The 27710-nt window shown below is 34.7% G+C and overlaps 1 protein-coding gene across 2 annotated transcripts in view; it reads right to left on the minus strand.

The window, feature by feature from the left end:
- LOC149798439 (translation initiation factor eIF2B subunit epsilon-like) overlaps positions 1–27710 on the minus strand; it is a 67743-nt gene that overhangs the window by 21529 nt on the left and 18504 nt on the right. For both annotated transcript variants that reach the window (XR_016422016.1, XM_089963627.1), the window contains exons 7-13: positions 23694–23816; positions 18120–18220; positions 13806–13951; positions 10031–10127; positions 8654–8842; positions 4445–4535; positions 3538–3658 (exon numbers count right to left, since the gene is read on the minus strand). Coding sequence is in view for 1 of the 2 variants with exons in the window: in XM_089963627.1 (XP_089819753.1) it covers positions 3538–3658; positions 4445–4535; positions 8654–8842; positions 10031–10127; positions 13806–13951; positions 18120–18220; positions 23694–23816 (868 nt within the window). In the remaining variant the exon portion in view is untranslated. The remainder of the gene's footprint in view (positions 1–3537; positions 3659–4444; positions 4536–8653; positions 8843–10030; positions 10128–13805; positions 13952–18119; positions 18221–23693; positions 23817–27710) is intronic.

Raw genomic sequence — 27710 nt, forward strand, 5'->3', positions numbered from 1 at the left:
GTGTGGAATCAAACTTCACATTTTTCTAACCTATATCATTACATCTGAAGCACAGAAGTGGAGGGTGGATAAAAGTTAAAAGGCATTTAAATCACTCCTGCTTAATCTATTTCCATTTCCTTTCTGTGTTTAATTGAGTTATATTTCCTTTCTTTTTAACTGAGGTTCATTTCCTTTCTGTTTAACTGAAGTGTACTACCTTTCTGTTTAATCCAGGTATATTACCTTTCTGTTTAATTGAGGTCTATTTCATTTCTGTTTAAATGAGGTCAATTGCCTTTGTGTTTAATTGAGGTCCATTTCCTTTCTGTTTAACTGAGGTGTACTGCCTTTCTGTTTAACTGAGGTATATTTCATTTGTTTAATTGAGGTTCATTTCCTTTCTGTTTAATTGAGGTCTATGAAATAAATATCAATATCATTGCAATACTGTATATGTTTTACTTACCTCAACTTGCAGTAGTCAATTTGTAAATTAGAATATCTAATATAATTCAGCTTCTTAATAGGTGAAACTAGATACGAAAGCCATGCAAGCAGCTCCAAATTGTATTATCTATGAAAATTCAACTTTTGAGACTTACCCCTCAACACAAAACCCCTCCCCTGGGATTGCATCCAGGATGTAAAGACTTTATTAAACACCATACCAAAATATACTCACTCTGTATCAATCACCAGTGACAGAGTTCATGTTACAGAGAAGCCTGATTGACAGATGGTCAGAAGGATGTGCAGAACACAAGGATGGACAAAATTAATCATGGTTTAAAGTCCAAATAAAACAAATATCTACTATGAGACTGGGCAGCTTCTATAGAAAGGTGCCTCTAAAACTGTTTTGCTAGTAGTCCACTAAGTCAGAAAGTAAGACACTAAAGTCAGCAATTAAGACATTAAGCCAGTAATTAAGACACCAAGTCAGCATGAGGACACTAAATCAGCAATTAAGTGCCCCTAAAACTGCTTTGCCAGTAGTCCACTAATTCAGCTATTAAGACACTAAGTCAGCAATTAAGACACTAAGTCAGCATTTAAGTGCATTTAAAACTGCTTTGCCAGTAGTCCACTAAGTCAGCAATTAGGACACTAAGTCAGCAATTAAGACTATTTCAGCAATTAGGACACTAAATCAGCAATTAAGTGCATCTAAAACTGCTTTGCCAGTAGTCCACTAATTGAGCAATTAAGGCACTAAGTTAGCAATTAGGACACTTAAGTCAGCAACTAAGTGCATCTCAAACTGCTTTGCCAGTAGTCCACTAAGTCAGCAATTAGGACACTAAGCAATCAATACACTAAGTCAGCACTATCCCAAACAGCCAAACTGTTTTGACTGCTGACTTGCTCAAGCATACAGCTGACACAGTTGGCATTCATGAGAGGTGTGCAAGTTTGTCGAGACCAACCTAACATAGTATTATATTCACAGATTTACAAATCGTACACACAAGTTTCTGGACACTCTGCCATTATAATATACTGTAATGACTGCAAGCCTTTGAATAAAAAGTCCTAAGACTTAATTATTAGAAAAAGTTATTTTGTATGACCTCTAAATGTTGGGACATGAAATTATAACAATTGTTTGCTTGGACGTAAGCGATCTTAAATAAGTACCTGCATACTTGTCTTTGGTAATTGTGCTAATGTAATGGAATAGAAGTCAGACAGAGACAACCAAAGGCAGAAAGCTGATGGACAATAACATTCAATGGTTGGTCAATCTAATAGCAATTATGGAAGCGAAAATTAATTTAGTACCGCTATTATGCATGGAACCTCATCCTGCTCAACTAACTTTAGATACTACAACATTTAATTGGTGTGGATTAAATCTATAGAACAATGGGTACAGGCATTGCCACCAGACAAAAATCCCCATTTACCCAAGCCAGTTTCACAGCTTAAACAAATACCTGACCTGGACTGCTGTCAGAAAACAAGACAAAAATGCCAATTACCACAATTTTACACAAAAGGAAACACCAAAAACAACCAGATGACCAAAATAAAAAGTGGAAAGAATGCTGTGTAGAAAATTACAATTTCTTTTTGTTGAGCCTAAACACAAAATTAAAATGGATCAATGATGATCAGTTACGTGACTACATGCTGGTTATGTGCAATGATGCATCTTTTCATATAATCTACAACACTTTGTTGGATTATTTGTATATGTCAAAAACGGAAACTCTTGAGTATGTGGGTCAAAGAAATGAATGGATGTCAAGATAAAAAGTGATTTGGAAGAATGTGATTGGGTAAAATTGATGAATAAAGCAAATCTGCATCTAATATTTTTTGGGAATAAAAAAGGACATCAGTGATGCTATGTATGATTTGCACTGCCTAAGTACTGTACTGTACATGGGTCTCACAGTAAACTATAAGTGACCCATGACTTATCAAGCCTTTATTTACCTTTATTTTATTTCATATTGGAGAAATCAAAAAATATACACATAATATAAAAACAATTACAGCAGTTTATAAGTTTATTCACATGGTAATTTATCAAAAGCTAGTCAAATATGTGCAATGTGTAGCAATCTTGTCAATTTGTTTGTCTTGGCATGTTTTCTATCTATAAGTGTTGGGACTCCAAAAATGATACATTTTTTTCTATGTGTATAAGTCTTAGGACACCAAAATATTTTGTTTTCAGTCCTAAATATTGATGTTGTTGTTGTTGTTGTTATGGGGTTTAACACTATTTTTCAGCACAAGATAGGCTATACATGGCAGCTGGTATTAATGGTGGAGGAAGAACCAGGGAAAACCCCGGAAAGAACCACCGACCCATGAGAAGCTAGCGGCAAGCTTTCTCATATATCCACATTGGCTGAGCCCGAGACTCGAACCCACGCAGACAGAGGTGAGATGGCAGTGATCCGTGACGGAGAGCGCTTTAGACCACTTGGCCACTCGGGGCCCCGAATCTTGATGTCTTTATGGTACAACAGCAGGAATATAAAGGTATAAAATGCCATATAGGAAGTACAACTGGCATCATTTTCATTTAGAATCAGCTTGTTATCACAAAAAAGTCTTTTGGTAAAAACCTCATGCTGATATGACCATCCATTTAGCAATAACAAAAGTTCCAAAATGGTCAACAATGCGAGCATAATGGATATCAGATCAGCACCATTTTTAATTTGGACAACTAGACATTATAACAAGTCTCATAATAAATCTCATGGAGAAAACTCCATGTCAATATGACTTTGCACATTAAAGGAATAGCGCTAGAAAGAATGTCAAGACAGTGGCAACACGGGATGTCAGACTGGCACCAATTTCATTCAGTACCAACTAAATATCATAAAAGTCCTCTCATGACAACCCCTGACTTTCCATCCAGGAGGAGAAGCAATAACAAACCTTTTAATACTGCTGCCATGCTGGCAATATTGGCTGTCAAATCAGCACCTAGATATCATAAGAAATATACATCATCACAGGGAATCATCTTACAAAATAATATCTAGATGTAACCAGAATTCCTTGATACACAATAAACTACAAACTTACCATTTTCATGACAGGGAACACTTGTGATGCTAACTGATCTGTAGCTTCAGAGACAGACTGTTCTAAAAGAACCTTCGTTACCATTACGTTCAGCTCTTGTACCGTGGTATTATAAGCCAATCTGAAACCAATTCTTGTACCTTTAATGTGTATGTACAAAAATTATGTAATAGCTTGTTTCAGTGAAAACTTCAAGATGTTTACTATAGGCAGAAAAGAGATCAAGCTTTTATAATGTTGTGTAATGCTCCTTCCACTTATGAAAACATTTATGCAGACCTTGCAATTTTAAGGATAAAATATAATTTATTTATTGATAGGTTGCTAGACAGACTGATAGACTGATTAAAATAATCTTAATATCTAAATGCAGTAATGAGTCGAAGCCAACTTTAACATTATAATACACGTTAAATCACAACTCTAAAGCCAATTATTGCTTGCAATGTATTTAACATATGCTATCAGTCGAGTCCAACTGCAAACAACATAAACCAATACGCTATCATATAATGTGCTGACAGATCAAAGTCTATGATTTTTGTTCTACTAGTTACTCCTAACAAACTGCACAGACCCAGATTTACTGCTGTGTTATATGATGGCAGATCTAGTTCTGTTATGTTTGCAGCTGTACTTATCTTATAAGTGGATATATACAGTATTATTCACTGAATGATAGATTTTCTAGAACATTTCACTATTACTCTGAAGATTAAACTAGTTCTGAATAGGCTAACTACTTCTGCACTGTCTGGGCCCAAATATATGTGGCATTTAAAATCTAGTGCCCAAAATGCAGGACGATACATCTATTATAAAAAATACAACTTCCATACCAATAACACTTAGGTAAAGAATCAGAAATATCAAAGCCATCAATGTTAGACAAAAAGAGTACACTTACTTTAAAGAATTAATTTCAACAATTAGATTTTCTGCACTAATATTCTCATCTTTCCCTCTCTTCAAAGTATCTTGTAATTCCATATAAAACACTGAAAAAGATAAAAGGAATCTGAGCTAGTAGAGATGGGTGCATAGGGATCCATTTTGCTATGCATCCATCACTACTAGCTATAGGGAATCAAAAACAGAAGAACTTTAGCTGGAAAACCAATAATTTAGAATTGAGCAATCAAGGGCCATAACTCTTCTAAATAATGACACAAAGTAACTGAAATCCAACTGATTCAAAGTCTCATCAGGTAAAAGTGCATAACTCTAACTGAAATGCAACATTCCTTGACAAAGTTCTGCAGCAGAAAGCAAAGTTCGGAGAATGGGCAATTAGGGGTCATAAAATTTTCTAAATGATAACATGGAACGCTCAAAATTACCCATCCATGGTCTCATTAATCTAAAGCTGCATGCCAAATCTGGTTTGAAACACAATGAAGCTTAATAAAGTTATGCTGTGGAAATCATAGCAAACAGGAAAGCAATTAGGTGCCATAATTCCTGTTAATGCTGTGGAATGCTGGAAATCAAACTTATTTAAGGTCTCATCAATCCAAAGCCACAATTTGGTATGTAATTTTGGGGAAACCTTAACTCTTCTAAACAAGACAAAAAGTACACAAGGCACATTTGGATCTGAGGCAATGTTCATACCATGCTGTATCAGAAGATACTGAATAATTTTTTGCTATGCCAATTACAAGAAACATTCCATATAAAGAAATGAATCACCTGTCAAGAGTTATAACTTAATTTGATTAGACAAAACACATAAACAACACACCTAATTCAATGTACACCTCAAAATATTATGAATCAGTGAGAAAAGTTTTCAAATTTAAGAAACCATCTGTTTTATTGGAAATGTATCATATACAGCTACTATAAATAGAAAAGAAGGAAAGTACCTATATGTCTATGATGGACAAATGTACACTTACGCTGCTCTAACCTAGCAATCTTCTTTTAAAGAATATTCTCAAATTTATATCATGTGTGGGATTATAATGATTATAACAAAAATGACAAATACAAGTTTTTATTTTTTATTTCTGTTTTGTTCTATTTAATTAATAAGGTATGCATGACCTTTGTCCATGATTGAGGGTAACATTTTTGCCTACCTGGGTATTACCATGCATTGTCTACCTGATTTATGTCACAATTCTAAGTGGTGAACAAGATGTTTAGTAACATTTAAGTTCAAGACCTAACCCTGCTAAATAGTTAATTAAATTTTCCATTAGTTTTACAGAAATCTACAGCATAAGAGTCTGTATATAAAGAGCTTAGTAAACAATTATTCATTTATATTTCATAACAGTCTTTGGAAATCTATCATTAGAGTTTTTTAGTTGTGTTCAGATATAATTTGAAATGAATCACTTATTTAAATTATTCACTGAATTACAAAATGCCCATAGACTTTCCTGACTGAAATACTACTTTGGGATTTTTAAGAATTTATTCAAAGAAATTCTGGATTATATAATAATAATACATCAATACTATTGGTACATCAACACAATCAAAATTATTGGAATTTATTCAAAACATTCTACACTTTTGGACACATCATGGAACATTTAAGATTATTTGAGATTTAATTCACAATACTGTTAAGTGTTTCATGTGGTATTCAGGGGGAAAAAATTGTTAGTTAAATTTTCAAAAACTTGTTGTTTTTGCTTCTTTCTGTTACTTAGTTTAAGACAACAGACTTATAACAGTTAATACACACGAAAAAAGCACAATCCATATTAAAGTGACTGTGAGACATAATTAGTTGAAAAAAGCCAGAGCTGGCATGCAGATAACTCCATTACAACTGGATCTAAAAAGAAAAAACCTTTTTAAGATAAATGAGTATCCTAATAACCTTAATTGAATTATGTGGAAGGGATGAAGAACTATGCTCGTTTTATGTAACATCCCATATGAAGAATTAAGTTAATTGTCAAGGGCCATAACTCCATCCAAAATAAATTGACAAGACAAAACCCATAAAAAGCATTTTTGCAAACGGAATTACTTCAGAATATGATGTATAATTCCTGAGCTAATTACAAGGATCTGCTGAAGAGGTGATACAATATTAATGCAATGAAAGGGCAATACATCTGCCACAACTGAATCTGACAGCAAGAAGCCTTGAAAGTCACATGTACATACAGAAAAAGCAATTCATCTGCCAACATTCAATTCCAATTCGATTTAAAATTTGCTAAATTATGCCAATAACAAGTGTGAACAGACAGTTGGAAAAAGTTATTACAATGGGGTTCCCACATTTTACTGTGGGGCTCTAACAGAAAAACAACCAACACACATACCAGTAAATAATGACAAGACTCCTTTACTTTCATGTTACTTTCACTTGGGAATGCATATGGGTCAAAAATGATGACTGTGAGTATGAAACCCTGTCATCTTTACATGGCAAAATGTACAAAATTGACTCTTCCACTCAACCTTTATCTTCATGGTCACAATGTGGTCAAATTCAAACTTACAACATAATGTGGTTAAAAGGTCTTAAACAACTAAGTTTTGCAAAAGTTCAACACATACTCGAGTGCCCTCTCCCCAGTGTAGATCTGTCTTTGATGTACCTTTTGGGTCCAAGCTGAATGCATGCATTGGTTATAAGCAATCTGATTAAAGTTAAGGTTTACATGTAACAAGTAGATCTGACAGGCACCTGACCTGGAATTCTGGGTCCACTTATATTTAGGGGGCGCTCACCAGTTAATATGTACTTTTGAGAGAGTGACGTATGTAAGGTGAAGTAGTTTACATTTAAAACATGCACAACGGAGAGAATGTTGGCATACCTATATGCTACATTGATGTAATGTGGATATTTTTTTGGATATTGTACTTTAGGAAATTTTACATGATTTAAGCACACTGCTAACTAAAATGACTGCTCCCTTGTGTTAAAAAATCAGTCTGAATTAGTCTAAAGTACACTTATACATAGCAGCTTTTAAAATAGGGAAAATGAATTTTGCCAGACTAGATACCAGCTTCTGAAAGTGCAATGAATGAATTACCAAATATATAAAATGTAAAAATAGTTATTGGCTCTTTTTTATACAATTTACCTCTTAAGTTCAGGAAGTGAAAATGACCAAGTAGAGCTAGCACTTTTTTGAAAGGTGCACATTTGAAGTAAGGCCAAGCTGTATACTCTATAACCCATAGTACACCCATCAATCATACACCAAAATAAAGGGAATTAAAGGTTCTTTTAATTATTCCTAAGATATACAAGGTCTTTTTTAAATAGCCAGTATAACCAGTGAGGAAAGCCAGGGAAATTTGTTTTCTTTAAAATCCTAACCCTATGGAAAATACGAAACTGTAAAGCACCACCTTAGTGACCTGTCAAATAAAGCACTGCATTTTATGTTAGGGAGTATGATTATTAGAAACAATATATTTGAAATGAAGTTTTTCACTTTAAAAAGACTGCAATTTTATTGATGAACATGACCTCATAGCAGTGTCTGTTAGATCTCTCTTACATTGGAGAGCTCAATTTTAACTGAATTATCCTTGTCTGTTTCCAGTCATCACAAGAGTTAGGACCTTTGTTTCTGTACAAAATATTTGATTACTGCAAATCCTAGTATCATAGCATTGATAAATGTGTACAAATACAGTCAAATGACCAAGTCAGCCACTTCATATAGCGTTTTATGTAACTATGCCAACAATAACACTTTATCCTTTTCCTCACCAGATTTTAACCCACTTGTTAACACACCTTAAGTAGAGTTGAAACATTCTGAGTGACTCGTTCATCGCTAACAAAATGCAAGCCAACCATTAAAAGTTTCAAGCACTAGCTGTGGGTAAAAGGTCATTCAGTTTGAAGCCTGTGTCAAACATAAGCTGTGCTGTCATATATTGTAAAGAAATTGCTAAACTGTTTGGAATTGACACTGACTATCAACTGCAATCTAATTCACAGTTAAAAAATCCCTAGGAAAACATGAAGACAACTATTTGCATTAAAACGTATTGGTCATAGCCTACATAGACACTATCACCAACAGAGGAATACTCAATATTTAGAACCAATGTGACTTGATTAAGCTATTTTCCAATGACAACTCTATGAATACTAACTCTACCTCAGCATACTTACTTTCTTCAGAAGCCATTTGGACATCCTTGGCACTAGATACACTAGAGACACTGCTCTCATCATCATCATCAGACGAATATTCAATATTAATACCCCACATAGCTCGATTTAGTTTCTCATCCTCCTCATCACTTCCTGCACCAGTGCTGTGATGGAAGGCTCGTCCCTTAACCCCAAATTCAGTTGAAACTAGAAAATTGAAAAGGGAATGTCATGTCATCAATTCACCAGCATTTACCATGAAATTAATAAAGAACCTTCCATGTCATACAATAACCTGCCAATATATGGTACTTGCTGTAAAGCATCACATTTTGTACATCATCTGTTTTATGTAAATATCATATTGTAAGTTTATCTCAAGCATTTTTTATAACTGGTCTTATCAAATGTTTTTGTGGCCCCAAGTGGCCAAGTGGTCTAAAGCGTTCTCGTTACGGATCACTGCCATCTCACCTCTGTCTGCACGGGTTCGAGTCTACGATTCGGCCAATGTGGGTATGTTAGAAAGCTTGCCAGTTCTTACCAGGGTTTTCACGGTTCTTCCTCCACCACTAATACTGGCCACCATGCATAGCCTATCATGTGCTGAAAAATGGCATTAAACCCCACAACAACATCTAATGTTTCATAAACTCTGAAAAGAAGAATATTTTATGAACATTTCTTCCCTCACAAAAATACACGAAGACTGCTGCAAAACTGTAATTTACAATATTATTTGAAAACAACAAGCTGGCAACTGAATGCATGTCAAGCCCAACATGGAGATTTTGGTAAATTAGTAATGTATACATTAAGATGTATCAACATACCAAGCAATACAACTGTCTAGTCAACTGAATTTGAGAAACTGACCAAAAACACGTAAACAATGAGGTTAATCAAGGATGAGCACAAACACATCTATGGAAAAGCACATACAGATAATGTAATCGTTATATCAAGTTTCTGCCGAGGTGGGCTCTATGAAAATATAACAATACAGCTATAGGTTGTTTGGCTCACAAAGGTACAATAAATGTAAATGCCCCACCCTTATTTTACAATGCAGGAATTCCTAGATGTAATGTAAATCTTAACCAAGGTGTAACTGATCGACAGAAAATGGGAATGCTCTATTCCCATCGACGTCCATGGCTAGGTATAAAATTGCTTTTGATGCTTTAAATGGGATTTATAGATAATGAGAATTCATGTACCCTTGTAAGGATAATGAAACAAATTTGAAAAAATGATTTTTGATAATTATTATTCTTTTCCTTGCAATTTCTTTAATCTTAGAGCTATTGAAATAGAGACAATAACAAATTATTCTGTCAGTAATCATATAATTTGTTTTAAACAAAATGTGTTTATTTTATATTGAAACTTTACCTGTTCTTCTATCATCAATCTCACCAAAATCGTCATCATCCAGACTTGCAACAGCAACTGTGCCTTCTTTAATGGTAACTTGTGGTCCTACTGCCACCTGTACAACGAGATAATTTGGAAATCCTTCAGGACTATGTATGAAAATATTTAAACTTCATTAAAACTGGAAGGAATCAACATGTTATAGATGAAACTGATTAAAATCTGTCAACATGATAACAGGGTGACCATATCAATGGATTTTTCCACAAACTTCAGGAAGTTGGTGGATTTGTCATGAAATTGGCAATTTGTTGAGGGATATTTTCTCCTCATTTATGAAATCTGTCTTTAGCATCTAGGCCCTTTCTATGTTTTCCATCTGTTTATTTTACAATATTAAATCCTTGTTTGAAACAAACTTTAGTGATAGACCCTACACTGTAGATACTGTTCGGATGCATGTACAGACAATTGACTTGACTGTAGATACTGTTAGGCAGCATGCATAGATAATTTACTTGACTGTCGATACTGTTAGGCAGCATGCATAGATAATTTCCTTGACTGTAGATACTGTTGGGCTGCATGTATAGATAATTTACTTGAATGTAGATACTGTTGGGCTGCATGCATAAATAATTTCCTTGACTGTAGATACTGTTGGGCTGCATGTATAGATAATTTACTTGACTGTAGATACTGTTCGGCTGCATGTACAGACAATTGACTTGACTGAAGATACTGTTAGGCAGCATGCATAGATAATTTACTTGAATGTAGATACTGTTGGGCTGCATGCATAAATAATTTCCTTGACTGTAGATACTGTTGGGCTGCATGCATAGATAATTTACTTGAATGTAGATACTGTTCGGCTGCATGTACAGACAATTGACTTGACTGAAGATACTGTTAGGCAGCATGCATAGATAATTTACTTGAATGTAGATACTGTTGGGCTGCATGCATAAATAATTTCCTTGACTGTAGATACTGTTGGGCTGCATGTATAGATAATTTACTTGAATGTAGATACTGTTCGGCTGCATGTACAGATAATTGACTTGACTGAAGATACTGTTAGGCAGCATGCATAGATAATTTACTTGAATGTAGATACTGTTGGGCTGCATGCATAAATAATTTCCTTGACTGTAGATACTGTTGGGCTGCATGTATAGATAATTTACTTGACTGTAGATACTGTTGGGCTGCATGCGTAGATAATTTACTTGACTGTAGATACTGTTGGGCTGCATGCATAGATAATTTACTTGACTGTAGATACTGTTCGGCTGCATGTACAGACAATTGACTTGACTGAAGATACTGTTAGGCAGCATGCATAGATAATTTACTTGAATGTAGATACTGTTGGGCTGCATGCATAAATAATTTCCTTGACTGTAGATACTGTTGGGCTGCATGTATTGATAATTTACTTGACTGTAGATACTGTTGGGCTGCATGCGTAGATAATTTACTTGACTGTAGATACTGTTGGGCTGCATGCATAGATAATTTACTTGACTGTAGATACTGTTCGGCTGCATGTACAGACAATTGACTTGACTGAAGATACTGTTAGGCAGCATGCATAGATAATTTACTTGAATGTAGATACTGTTGGGCTGCATGCATAGATAATTTACTTGACTGTAGATACTGTTGGGCTGCATGCGTAGATAATTTACTTGACTGTAGATACTGTTGGGCTGCATGTACAGATAATTTACTTGACTGTAGATACTGTTGGGCTGCATGTATAGATAATTTACTTGACTGTAGATACTGTTGGGCTGCATGCATAGATAATTTACTTGACTGTAGATACTGTTGGGCTGCATGCATAGATAATTTACTTGAATGTAGATACTGTTGGGCTGCATGCATAGATAATGGACTTGACCGAAGATACTGTTAGGCGGCATGCATAGATAATTTACTTGACTGTAGATACTGTTGGGCTGCATGCATAGATAATTTACTTGACTGTAGATACTGTTGGGCTGCATGTATAGATAATTTACTTGACTGTAGAAACTGTTGGGCTGCATGCATAGATTATTTACTTGACTGTAGATACTGTTGGGCTGCATGTATAGATAATTTACTTGACTGTAGATACTGTTGGGCTGCATGCATAGATAATTTACTTGACTGTAGATACTGTTGGGCTGCATGTATAGATAATTTACTTGACTGTAGATACTGTTGGGCTGCATGCATAGATAATTTACTTGACTGTAGATACTGTTGGGCTGCATGCGTAGATAATTTACTTGACTGTAGATACTGTTGGGCTGCATGCGTAGATAATTTACTTGACTGTAGATACTGTTGGGCTGCATGCGTAGATAATTTACTTGACTGTAGATACTGTTGGGCTGCATGTATAGATAATTTACTTGACTGTAGATACTGTTGGGCTGCATGCATAGATAATTTACTTGACTGTAGATACTGTTGGGCTGCATGTATAGATAATTTACTTGACTGTAGATACTGTTGGGCTGCATGTATAGATAATTTACTTGACTGTAGATACTGAAGATCTCCATGTAGATAATTAGCTTGACTGTAGATATTTTTAGGCTCAATGTAGAGATAATTTACTTCACTGTGGATACTATTAGGCTGCATGTATAGATAATTTACCTGAGCAGACAAGATTAGGTGCTATATATAGATGACTTCTTTTGCGAGATGAAAGAAGAATTAGAGTTTTTATTTTATCGTTCGTATATAAAATGTTCATTAGGTTCCAGTGATTTGCACCTCCTACAGCAGGTGGACATGTAAATGGTGTCGATATAGATTTTGGCCTTTGTATTAGTCTGGTTCCTACTATTAAACAGGTATTTAGTATGAGCATGGTCTGTACAATACAGGACCAGACCAGTGTAGTCCTTGTGCTCTGTTTCACATGAACAAAAGGAAACATACATCTTGAACTCTAGGAAATGTGTCAGTCTGCAACATACACAGAATATTCTGTTTTACATTTGCCTGAGGAGGCAGTTCTGTCAAAATTCAATTTAATGCAAAAGTCTGGTAAATCTGCACCAGTATTACTAGGAGACCAGCTGAAAGTTACAACTCACAAACTACATTACTCTATGTCAGTTACTGGTATTGTCATTCAAACTCCAAGACAATTTTTGGTGTGTGTATTCTAGGCTAATGTATTATTTACATAAAATCATGAACTAGACTATTGAGAAATAAATCATATAAAAGAAATTCTTAGATTAGTGCCCTTCATGATAGAAATTTCTCAAAGGAACTAAGATATTATCATTTGCAAATTTCTCAAGCAAATAATTAAAAAATAATAAGTTTCATACATTTCTACTGAAATGAGTGTAAATGTTAAGATAATATTTATCACATAATGTAAATCACTATTTCTATTCAGTAAAACCCCATTTTATTGTAGTGAAATGTCTATATAGTATATCTGGAGATTTTGAGCATCAGTATTTGGCCTTATATTATGTCATGTCTGTAACTTGACATAAAATGAAATAGAAACATGTCCAACAATGCCATCTGACAATGGAATGCAAATGAAAGGCAAAGTTCACAAAGGGTCCATAACTCTGTAAACACCCATTGGAAAATCATTCCCTAATGTCTTTCAAAAAGTGAATGAGAGACAGCAAAATCTGTAATAAGCATGACGTGCAATGACTTGACATGATGGTATGAATGGACATTGGTAAAGCATATGTCTGCACCATAAATTGAGAATGACCTGGCTACCAAATGTGAACCTGCATGCTGTACTCACATCCCAAGAAAGAACACATCGTGGACAAACAGTGACTCCTTCATACACTGTTACATTATCACACAGCAAAGACTTGTTTATGACACAGTTCTTCTCCACTGTCACACCATCCCACACATATGCATCAATTAACTTCACATTTTCACCTGGGGAAAAGAAAAACAACACAAAAGAAATTAGATCAGTGTTTAAACAATAAATATGTCACCATGCACATCAAAATGAACAAGTCCCAAAAAGTTCATAAATATAGACAAATATATAAAAAAAACTACTATAATGGCATGACAATCAAATCAGGTAGCATCATCTACATAAGCATGCAAAAATAAAATATTGACCAAATTTTATTTAACTCTAGTTTCTTTTTCTTAACTGTGCTATCAAGGTCTTCATCACAAAGATACAAGTCTGAAATGTTTCAAAACATGTATAAAAAAAAATACACAAAATTAAGAAAGAATATCATATGCAAATGATTACTATGGCCATAACTGCTACAATCCAAAAAACCATTAAGGGATCTCTATTGTGTTTTGTTTAGAATGCAGATGTTTTAGTATAGTTAGTTTTAATTGGCAATCAGGTCTGACCAATTGATATTGTATCTTAAATTTATAAGCTAGCTTGTAATGAATCAGGATGGAAAGTAGGTAAGCACTGATAATCAATAAAGCAAAATGAATGTCAGACCCTACTAGGAAATGAACTATTCTCATATCACCTGAAGTGGAAAGAGCAGACTGTTGAGACACAATAATCCAACCATGAGACAGTATTATGTGAGTCACTAAGAAAAGCACAACTTCCTGTATGACCTACTGTATGTCTTAAATCCCATATGACATAACCATATTCATTACAAAATTGGCAAATTTCATCTTCATATTGGGTGGATCTGAGCATCTCAGCACTCCGATCTCCTAAGTCGTAAGCATTTGGTGAACTAGCATTTTCTACAATAGAATTAACTTTATCTAAATAATTGGAAATTCTCCAAATTGTCAGCTAAATCACTTTTAGACACAGTGATCTAGACCTTTAAAACCTGATCCCAAAATCTATAGGCTTCTCTGTACCCTAAAGTGTAAGCCAACTACAAAGTATGGCAACAACAGCTAATGGACAATTAAGTATGGCAACAACAGCTAATGGACAATTAAGTATGGCAACAACAGCTAATGGACAATTAAGTATGACAACAACAGCTAATGGATAATTAAGTATGGCAAGAACAGTTAATGGACAATTAAGTATGGCAACAACAGCTAATGGACAATTAAGTATGGCAACAACAGCTAATGGACAATTAAGTATGGCAACAGCTAATGGACAATTAAGTATGGCAACAACAGCTAATGGACAATTAAGTACAGCAAGAACAGCTAATGGACAATTAAGTATGGCAACAACAGCTAATGGACAATTAAGTATGGCAACAACAGCTAATGGACAATTAAGTATGGCAACAACAGCTAATGGACAATTAAGTACGGCAACAACAGATAATGGACAATTAAGTATGGCAACAACAGCTAATGGACAATTAAGTATGGCAACAACAGCTAATGGACAATTAAGTATGGCAACAACAGCTAACAGACAATTAAGTATGGCAATAACAGCTAATGGACAATTAAGTACAGCAACAACACCTAATGGACAATTAAGTATGGCAACAACAGCTAATGAACAATTAAGTATGGCAACAACACCTAATGGACAATTAAGTATGGCAACAACAGCTAATGGACAATTAAGTATGGCAACAACAGCTAATGGACAATTAAGTATGGCAACGACAGATAATGGACAATTAAGTATGGCAACAACAGCTAATGGACAATTAAGTATGGCAATAACAGCTAATGGACAATTAAGTACAGCAACAACAGCTAATGGACAATTAAGTATGGCAACAACAGCTAATGGACAATTAAGTATGGCAACAACAGCTAATGGACAATTAAGTATGGCAACAACAGCTAATGGACAATTAAGTATGGCAACAACAGCTAATGGACAATTAAGTATGGCAACAACAGCTAATGGACAATTAAGTATGGCAACAACAGTCAATGGACAATTAAGTATGGCAATAACAGCTAATGGACAATTAAGTATGGCAACAACAGCTAATGGACAATTAAGTATGGCAACAACAGCTAATGAACAATTAAGTATGGCAACAACAGCTAATGGACAATTAAGTATGGCAACAACAGCTAATGAACAATTAAGTATGGCAACAACAGCTAATGGACAATTAAGTATGGCAACAACAGCTAATGGACAATTAAGTATGGCAACAACAGCTAATGGACAATTAAGTATGGCAACAACAGATAATGGACAATTAAGTATGGCAACGACAGATAATGGACAATTAAGTATGGCAACAACAGCTAATGGACAATTAAGTATGGCAACAACAGCTAATGGACAATTAAGTATGGCAACAACAGATAATGGACAATTAAGTATGGCAACAACAGTCAATGGACAATTAAGTATGGCAACAACAGCTAATGGACAATTAAAGTTGTTGCATGGAAACCCTTTTTCTACTTTCAATCACAGTGACTTGCCATCTGACATTTTGACCCCAATGTGAAAAGTGTCTTCTTTGCCCTAAGTTCAAGTCACAAACACAGTTTGTTAACTATAGATATTGGGGAACTGTTAAGTTATTTTTTATTTATTTATTTGAAGACAAAAAACTATGTTGAACATCAACATTCCTTTTATATGTTATGTTAACACTGTCATGAGAACATTATTTGAGATGATTTAAAGATATACTAGTTAGGACAGCTGGAGTGCACAGACATTAAATTCAAAATGGTGACACACATGTTGAGGTAGCTTTAAAATCTTGTTACAATTCTCACTCTGAGCAAAGACACAAGGACTCAACAGAATGTAGTGTCTGGCCTGTGAATGGCATTATGGGAACTTTCTGCTTACACAGGCAAGAGAGACATTTTCTTGTCTGTGAATGACATTATGGCAACTTTCTGCTTACACAGACAAAAAAGACATTTTCTTGTCTGTGAATGGCATTAAGACAACTTTCTGCTTACATAGGCAAGAGAGACATTTGTCTGTGAATGGCATTATGGCAACTTTCTGCTTACAAAGACAAGGGAGACATTTTCTTGTCTGTGAATGGCATTATGGCAACTTTCTGCTTACACAGGCAAGAGACATTTTCTTGTCTGTGAATGGCATTATGGCAACTTTATGCTTACACAAGCAAGAGAGACATTTTCTGGTCAGTGAATGACATTATGGTTACTTTCTGCTTACACTGTCAAGCGAGACATTTTCTGGTCTGTTAATGACATTATGGTAACTTTCTGCTTATATAGAAAAAGGACTTTTTTTCGAGTCTGTGAATTACATTATGGCAACTTTCTGATTACACAGCAAGAGAGACATTTTCAGGTCTGTGAATAGCATGTTGGCAACTTTCTGATTACATAGGCAAGAGAGACAAATTACAGTGCCAACTTCAAAATATTATCCTTGAAATACATATAGCAACTCATGAATGTGTGTGTGATTTGGATTTCTAATGTAGCTTTAACAATTTTGCAGTCATGTCGCTACGATGTCTGCAGTGTGGCAGTTAATAGTGATGTCTAGCACTGAGGCATCATGCCGCAGACATGTTAACATAATGTCCCACTCAGCTACATTATCCTGACACCAGGCCGACCAGTCCTAACACAATCCTCTTAATGCTGAGTGCCTAGCAAGGCATCTGTTAGTATCATTTTTTTATAATTCTTTGGTATAATGTAGCTACAGATTGGACACTCTAACTACTAGACCAATGGAGAAGTCAGAACCTGGTGAAAACAACCTTTACCCAGTACCTTAAAAATGTTAATGTCAACAGCCTGAAAGTGAAACCTGAGTCTCACCATTTAAATGCAAGACAATTACTTGACTTCCATGAGAATTAACTTTACTTTTTCAAAATTATGTGTATGCAAGGTCTTGTTTTGTTAAATTGGATATCTTTTTTTGCATAAATCTTCTTTTTAATGTACAAAAACACAAATTTAACCCTGTGCATGCAAATTTCCAAAGTATATCTTTAAGATTTGCTGCAAAGAAAAAAATGAACATGCAACCATTTTCTCTGAATTAAATAAATTGAATTTTTTGCTTTCCATGTGCAGATGTATTATTATATATTCAATTAAGTCATAAGAAAAGATACATGGTCTACAGATTTGCTGAAAAATGGATAAAAAGAAAATTAAAAAGGAGAGAAAGGAAAGATTAAGCAAAGTGCTAACTTACCTATTTTACAGTTCCTGCCTATTACTGTATTGGAAATAAAGGAATTGCTTCCTATACTTGACCCTTTGCCAACAAGCACATTCTCTTCCAGGACACAGCCTCTGTAAAGTAATTGTACACAATTCAAAAAATATTCTCTTCCAGGACAAACTCTCTGTGAAGTAATAATACACAATGCAACAAGCACATTCTCTTCCAAAACACACTCTCTGTGAAGTAATTGTACACAATTCAACAAGCACATTCTCTTCCATAATACACTCTCTGTGAAGTAAACGTACACAATGCAACAAGCACATTCTCTTCCAAGACACACTCTCTGTGAAGTAAATGTACACAATTCAACAAGCATTCTCTTCCAGGACAAACTCTCTGTGAAGTAATTGTACACAATGCAAAAAACCACATTCTCTTCCAGGACACACTCTCTGTGAAGTAAATGTACACAATTCAACAAGCATTCTCTTCTAGGACACACTCTCTGTGAAGTAAATGTATACAATTCAACAAGCATTCTCTTCCAGGACAAACTCTCTGTGAAGTAAATGTACACAATTCAACAAGCACATTCTCTTCCAGGACACAATCTCTGTCAAGTAATTGTACACAATTCAACAAGCATTCTCTTCCAGGACACAATCTCTGTCAAGTAATTGTACACAATTCAACAAGCCTTCTCTTCCAGGACACAATCTCTGTCAAGTAATTGTACACAATTCAACAAGCATTCTCTTCCAGGACACAGCCTCTGTCAAGTAATTGTACACAATTCAACAAGCATTCTCTTCCAGGACACAATCTCTGTCAAGTAACTGTACACAATTCAACAAGCATTCTCTTCCAGGACACAATCTCTGTCAAGTAACTGTACACAATTCAACAAGCATTCTCTTCCAGGACACAATCTCTGTCAAGTAACTGTACACAATTCAACAAGCATTCTCTTCCAGGACACAATCTCTGTCAAGTAACTGTACACAATTCAACAAGCATTCTCTTCTAGGACACAATCTCTGTCAAGTAACTGTACACAATTCAACAAGCATTCTCTTCCAGGACACAATCTCTGTCAAGTAATTGTACACAATTCAACAAGCATTCTCTTCCAGGACACAATCTCTGTCAAGTAATTGTGCACAATTCAACAAGCATTCTCTTCCAGGACACAATCTCTGTCAAGTAATTGCATACAATTCAACAAGCATATTCTCTTCCAGGACACAGCCTCTGTCAAGTAATTGTACACAATTCAACAAGCATTCTCTTCCAGGACACAATCTCTGTCAAGTAATTGTACACAATTCAACAAGCATTCTCTTCCAGGACACAGCCTCTGTCAAATAATTGCATAAAATTCAACAAGCATATTCTCTTCCAAGGACATATAACAAAATGGCCACAAAAATTGATATGATTTTGACAGAGTGAATCAATGCAAGCATTACAGTGGGTCTGAACAAATACAGTAGCCTTGTCATCTGACCTTTCTGTAAAATATTTTAGAATATTCATTATGACTTAATTATTATGAGAAATTGGTTCCAGGGTATCCATGTTTTGTACAATGAAACCCTGCTGTCCACACAATGCTATTGTGCTATATACCAAATCACGTTAATCACTAACAAGTCCATTAAACAAAATAAAATACTGCATGTATGTCCTTGAAGCTATCCAAACTGGGGGGAGTAGGTGGCACTAAATTATGCACCTCAATGACATAGTTATCAACCTGTTGCATATTAAAGTAGAATTACTTCAAATGGTTATTAAATATTTCATTTTGGGGTCAGAAAGAGTGTGTGTGTGATTTGGATTTGTAACATAGCTTTAACAATTTTAGTCATATTACTATGATGTCTGCATTGTGGCAGTTTATAGTGACATCTAGCACTAGGGCATCATGTCACAGACATGTAGTATCATGTCCCACCCAGTTACATTATCCTGACACCAGGTGACCAGTCCTAACACGAACCTCATAATGCTGAGTACCAAGCAAGGCAGTAGCTTGTGTAATTTTTTATAAGCCTTTGGTCTGACTCAGCCAGGGTTTGAAACAGTGACCTTCCATGTCTGAGATTGATTCTCTAACCACTTAGGCCTCTGGAGCAATTTGGGGCAGAGAAACCGTACAGTGGTATGTACAAATAAATGTATACAAAAACAGAGGAAATAGAGAATATGTACTCACCAGTCATCAGCCAGTCTGATAGTATCCATAACAGTAAATCCATTGAAAATGTGCACGAAGAGGCATCATTTATACAAATTTTCTCTTTGATCCAATCCATTCATATCCTAACGCTAAATTTATTGCTAATACACTCACACTAACTTAGGAAACATTTATTCCAGAAAACTTACATTTCTGACCAAAATAAAATGCATATATCAGACATTGGGAGTTTCTAAAAAGAAACTTGTATTTAGGCTTGAAAAATACTTATCACTGTAACCTCATACAGGTGGTCAAAAGCACTGACTTAGTAATATGCTTTAGATTAACACCTAAACATTTATGTATAATTGCCTGTACCCAGTATGGGAACAAACCATTGAATTTCATGGGTAAAGAAAGATTGATCTACATACAAACAGATGAGTCATTCTCTAAACAACTGGAATTATTTCCATAAATGCAATATTAATTGAGAACTTTATTTACAATGGTGACTTTGCATGACTGCAGATGAAAAACTGGGGACAGTGTTTGATTATTCCACCCCTACAACTTAAAATAGTTTTGGTCAAGTCAACAGTTCACAGCAGTAAAGCTATATGGTGGTGCTCTTTAGTATCGTGTTTCATAGGGTTAGATTGTTAAAGGAAAAGAATTTCTGAGGTATTCCTCACTGATTATCCTGGCCCTTTAAAAAAGAACCTGTCTATCTTTAACTTTAATTTCCATACAGCCTGGCCTAACTTCAGATGTCCACCTCTCAAAAAACTTCTATTTCCACTTGGTCATTTTCACTTCCTGGATTTCAGATGCATATTGCAAAAAAAAGAGCTGATAACTTTCTTTACATTTTATATATTTGGTAATTCCTTCACTGAACTTTCAGAACCTGGTATTGTCTGGTCTGGCAAAATTTGTTTTTCCTATCTTAATAACCACTAAAGATGGTGTACTTTAGACTAAGTCAGGCTGATTTTTTGAGCACATGGGAGCAGTCATTTTCATTTGCTGTGTGCTTAAATCATGTAAAATTTCCAAAGAAATTTCAGCCACAGTGCATGAAAGTAACATCAAGGTATGCCAACATCTTATGCATTGTGCATGTTGCAGATGTAAACAACTTCAACTAACACCCATCACTCTCTCAGAAGTCCATATCTGTACAGTGCCCCCTAAGCATGTAACTTTACCATTACAGTGGGTTCTGTTTATGAGTGATCTGGAACAAGCGTTTGCATTTCTGACTGAAAACAAAATAGAATGGAAAAGTGGCAATGGCTAAAATGGCTCCTGACCATTCAAGGGTATAAGCTTGTTTCAACAATTTTGTATGAGATCTGGTTGTGCCAGCATAGGTGGTCTATAGTTTCCCTTAAATTGGTGGATAAACTGATTGACTTGTAAAGCCAGATCAGAAACTATTTAGACCTTATCACTGTTTAGTGCTTGGTCAAGCATACCAGATACTGAGCAAACATTTGCTGAGTATTGTTTATGTTGAATTGAACACCAGCTGTTCAAAGAATGCACTGAAGACAAACACAAAGAAGACTTCATGACTTAAATGTTGATGGTTCAATAATAATTATATTGACAAACATCAGCTAGCTAAGAAGCCATCGTTTTTCCAAAATGTATTAAGCACATATTTTTTTTTCTTTAATGTTGACAAATTATTAAATTCAATTCTTTTTCCTTCTGGTACTAAAGCTTTGTAGCATTTCAATAAACAGATGAAATTATTGCCAAATTTCAGGAACCACTCCACAATCATGCTGCATCTGAATTCATGCCATCACAAAGCATATTATTGCAGAGTTCTACTGCACATGTTTGATATGAGTGACAATTAATCCTAACCAATAAATATGTATAGGACATAAACATTTTTAAGTCAGCTAGGCTCTAACAATGAAAATTTTGATTGGCATACCTCCTATGTAAACTGATGTAACCTGATGTACATGAGCATTCAATGTGATTGAACTAATTACAGATTATTCCATACAGTGTCACTGAAATAATTAGACCCATACACTCAATTACTCAGTAAAACAGATATTTTCTAGGGGCCCAAACAGGGATTGCTTTGCCTATCTGCCAAATGGGGGCCCAAACAGAGACTGCTTTGCCTATCTGCCAACTGATCTATGTCAAAACATGGGAAATCAAATGATTTGATGAAACTGGTCCCTAATTTACTCAGCATTTCTTGAAGAACTGAGAATATCATCTGTTTCAACACTGTAATGTGGCAAATACAGAAACTTTAATCCATTTTCAAATAAGGCAGTGAAATCACTGCTTTCCAATATATTATCTTCAAATCCACTACGTATGAAACACACAATGCAAACTCTGGACTTTGCTATTCGCCTGCACCTACTTCAACTCTGATTTCAAACCTTTAATGAACTTTTAACATATTATACTTTGTTTCTGAACTTTTTGGAGAAATCATACGTAGTTGCATTTTGACATAAAATGACCAGAAAAATATATGAGCTGCTCTTAAATATTCATCTAAATACAATTCAGAAAACAACAGTAATTAAAGACAACAATAAAAAAAAAATACTTGTGCAAGTGCTTCTGCTTAAATCATGGTTTGGTTTATCTCTCCTTTTTGTCTCACTTCTGCCAAAGGTCAGAAATTATTAATGAAATATACGCAAGGCATAATGGGCCACCATGGGTCCCTTTAATGATTATAATACCTCAATAAATATCCTGCCTTTGGCCCCTAAATCTTCAATTTACAACCACATACTGCATTTTGCATACACATATCAGTCTTATTCAGATTACTGAGTAAGTATAAATGTTTTCTGTAATGTGTGAATAAACACAGATAAATATTTTTTTCTGCCTAAATTTCATTTTATATTTCAATTTTAAAAAGCAGTGGATTTCAACTATAAAACAGTATGTGCAGAAAGCAGTCTTTAATTTATTATGTTTCCTACACCAGCAGAATCATCTGTATGCACCTCTGCATTTCCATCCTTTGCATTTATGCATTTCCATCCTTTTCATTTATGCATTTCCATCCTTTGTATCTATGCATTTCCATCCTTTGCACCTATGCATTTCCATCCTTTGCATCTATGCATTTCTATCCTTTGCATTTATGCATTTCCATCCTTTGCATTTATGCATTTCCATCCTTTGCATTTATGCATTTCTAGCCTTTGCATGTAAAAGTTAATAACCATCCGTTTGATCTAACATCAAACTGTTCTACATGAACTGACCTGGCCCCAAAGTGAACTGACCTGGCCAAAGTGACATCCTTGCTAAGATATACATTGCATGAAAAAGTTAATAACCATCCATTTGATCTAACATCAAACTGTTCAACATGAACTGACCTGGCCCCAAAGTGAACTGACCTGGCCAAAGTGACATCCTTGCTAAGATATACATTGTGCCTGCCATAAGACATGCTATCCTTGTTGTGTTTGATACAGTTGTCTGGAACCATAGGGTATGTCCATCTGTTAATAACATCTCGACTGAAACAGAGATATTTCAAATTAATTGTGACATTTATCTTTTCCTTTTCACAAGTGTCAATGGCTTTAGGTCTGATATTAACTAAGACATAAAAACTGCCAATGGCATTAGGTCTGACATTTAACTATGACCATAAGAAGTGTCAACTGCTTTAGGTCTGACATTAACTAAGGCATAAGAAGTGTCAATGGCTTTAGGTCTGACATTTAACTAAGACATAATAAGTGTCAATGGCTTTAGGTCTGACATTTAACTAAGACATAATAAGTGTCAACGATTTTAGGTTTGACATTTAACAAAGACATAAGAAGTGTCAACTGCTTTAGGTCTGACATTTAACAAAGACATATGAAGTGTCAACTGCTTTAGGTCTGACATTTAACTAAGACATAATAAGCATCAATGACTTTAGGTCTGACATTTAACTAAGACATAAGAAGTATCAATTGCTTTAGGTCTGACATTTAATATGACATAAGAAGTGTCAATGACTTTAGGTCTGACATTTAACTAAGACATAAGTGTCAGTGACTTTAGGTCTGACATTTAACTAAGACATAAGAAGTGTCAATGGCTTTAGGTCTGACATTTAACTAAGACACAAGAAGTGTCAATGATTTTAGGTCTGACATTTAACTAAGACATAAGAAGTGTCAATGGTTTTAGGTCTGACTTTTAACTAAGACATAAGAAGTGTCAATTGATTTAGGTCTGACATTTAACTAAGACATAAGAAGTGTCAATGGCTTTAGGTCTGACATTAAACTAAGACATAAGAAGTGTCAATGGCTTTAGGTCTGACATTTAACAAAGACATAAAAACTGTCAATTGCTTTAGGTCTGACATTTAAATATGACATAAGAAGTGTTATGTATCTTTGAGGTAGTAAGCCTGTTTGTCATCAATTATTAATAAATTTTAAAAAGTAGGATTAGAATAAAATACTGTTCTCAAGTGAAATTTTTAACTGTAGCTTTCTGGAAGACATTGTATGTACATCCTGTATGATTGACAAAAATCATTTTTATAAATAAATAGCTTGAGGAAAAACAAGTGAAGGATGAAAAGCTAATACTAAACCTGAAAAAACGCAAGTATGTAAATGAAACTGAAATATTTATTTGTATATTTAATAATCAGGAATATAAATGTTTCTTTTTTGCTACAATCTGAATGATTTCATAATACGTTCTACCAATATCTGGCCAAAAATATAACTCTTGGGAGATACGCCTGGCAAGAGTCATTAGAATATGTACCCTCGAATTATTCCATTTTTAATCCATCAACCAAACTAGTAATGCCTTATTTTTGACATGATCTTGTTGCCTATACTGATCTGTCTCTAACTGTCCCATCTATGAATGCTGAGTTGTTTCAAAACACAGCAGGCTTTTTGAGCCAAATCCGCACAATTGTTTGAGAAAGTTGTATTTATATTCAGAACGGGATGAAATTATACAATGTGATGCCTATATGCATGCTGACTACTAGCAGCAAACATGCACATTCATGGTTATTAAAGCAATCAAATAGAATAAAAGGGTGGAAAAGTATCTGCTGGCAAAGAAATATATATATGCATGTAATGTTCCATCAAATATAATTTATTCAAAATGTGTATATGGATAGTTCAATTTCTGTCCACATATCACACATATACCTAGTGCATTATAAGTTAGGTCTATGCTGGATAAGTAAAGTTTTACTTTCTAACATGTCCATACAGTTCAATCAATTATAATATGTACATGTTGTCCCAGGCTGTTCTATTCAAACATACATTGTACCCAGGGAAGGCAGTTTTCAAAAAAAATATATGCCATGGTACTTTGATTTCACAGAGGTCATATTAAAATAATAAGAAAATACTAAATTTCATCTATGGGTGAGTACCCCACATCAAAAGTGCCTTCCCTGTGTCCCATGTATGTTTTACTGGAACAGCCCTCAAATAATCTCAAAATGTCTTTATATAAAATATAACTATTCAATTACCCACAAACTGTCTTTATATAAAATGTAACTATTCAATTAATCACAAATTGTCTTCATATAAAATATAACTATTCAATTATTTGTAGTTCTATAATAGGGAACCAATATTAATCATACAGAAAATGATCTATAATTAAGAATAATTTTTATTGCCATGGCAACTAAAAACAATGTTAAAAAGGTTGAAAGGATTAAAAAGACGTAAAACATTGCTGACAGACTGGTGTATCCAAATAAAACCTGCATTCATTTTTAAGAACTTAATTCAATCAACCTATTTTAATTATGAAATTAAATCCTAATTATTATACAAGCAGAACAATTAAATTATATTCCTATAAGTAGATACTATTTATGCATTGAAGTAAAAGTGAAAAAAATAACAGAAAACTAATTTTCTCATTGGAAATTGGTTGAAAGACATATCCTAAGGAGATTTGGAGCTAAACCCATCTATATGCAATTTCTACTGCTAGCAATAATAAATCTGACAAATACAAATTAATTATACATGTGTAAGATGTAATAACTGACACAAAATTCAACTGCAGTTTTCAAACAAACAGCAATCAACTCAATTTTGTTTAGAAAAAAATTATCACACATAGAAATGAAAGAAATTTTCAAAACGTTAAGATTTTATTCATAAATTTAAATACTTTTTAGGTGATCTCATGCTAAATAAACAAATTATTTTTGCTACCATCACTACTGAATCTTCTTGCATCATTTCTTTTCAAACTATTAATATGCAAACAGAATGCAAGCATTGGATACATTAAGTTTGTGATTGCTTTAAAAGATTCGTAATTAGTGCATTCTCTACTCTATGACCAGAAACAGTTTTAAAATAACTTTCAAGGTGTTTTAAGATCCTATTTCCAATATATATTCTAATGTCAAGATGGTCTGAGTACATCTGTTGAATGTCTACTTAAACTACATACTGCATTTTGTAATCTTTGACAGTGAACAGATCTGAAAGGTTTGAAGGTAATATTATCAGGAAAAGCATTGTATTTTGTCTTCTCTTGTATTGGGTCTTCTCTTGTCAATACAGAGTGTTTCATGATTTTTGGTTACATATGGTATGAAACATCAACTGAGAATGGCCAGTGTTCTTGTAACGCCAACTGACCTCTTTTGGGCTTCACTGCCTGGCGAAATACATGACAGTGTGATCAATGAGGTGTGAATTTGCAACACTGATGGGATTTGTATTTTTTTTTTTAACATAGCTTTAACAATTTTTCAGTCATATTGCTACGATGTCTGCAGTGTGAGAGTTTATAGTGATGTCTAGCACTGGGGCATCATGCCGCAGACATGTAGCATGATGTCCCACCCAGTCACATTATCCTGACACCAGGCCAACCAGTCCTAACACTAACCTCTTAATGCTGAGCGCCAAGCGAGGTAGCTGTTAGTACCATTTTTGTAAGTCTTTGGTATGACTCGGCTGGGGATCAAACCCACGACCTCCCACATCCAAGGCGGACGCTCTAACCACTAGGCCACCGGAGCGGTAACACCGATGGGAGATGACATGTCCAGTACACCTGGATGCAAGTGACACTGGTTGTCAGGTAATCTTTTGAGTGGAGCTGCAGTAGATAAACTAAGAGAGCTGAAAGTCACTATTACCAAAATTACTGGAATTCACTTAAATCTTTTTCACTAATTATGGATCAAAGATGAAGAGTTGTGAGGTTTTCAGTGATGATCATTACTTGCAACCTGCCAAAACTAAATGAAAGAAAATAGATCTCCTGGCAACAATCATTAAGAGATTACGAGTGTGGCCGAGTAAAATAACAAAATAGATATTGCTAATGAGATTTTGCTGGTGATCAGTGGAACCTTGGGATTCATCAATATTTTATTTAAGTGTATT

The sequence above is a fragment of the Sinohyriopsis cumingii genome, chromosome 6 (genome assembly GCF_028554795.1).
Source record: "Sinohyriopsis cumingii isolate HCF-2022 chromosome 6, ASM2855479v2, whole genome shotgun sequence".
NCBI lineage: Eukaryota > Metazoa > Mollusca > Bivalvia > Unionida > Unionidae > Sinohyriopsis > Sinohyriopsis cumingii.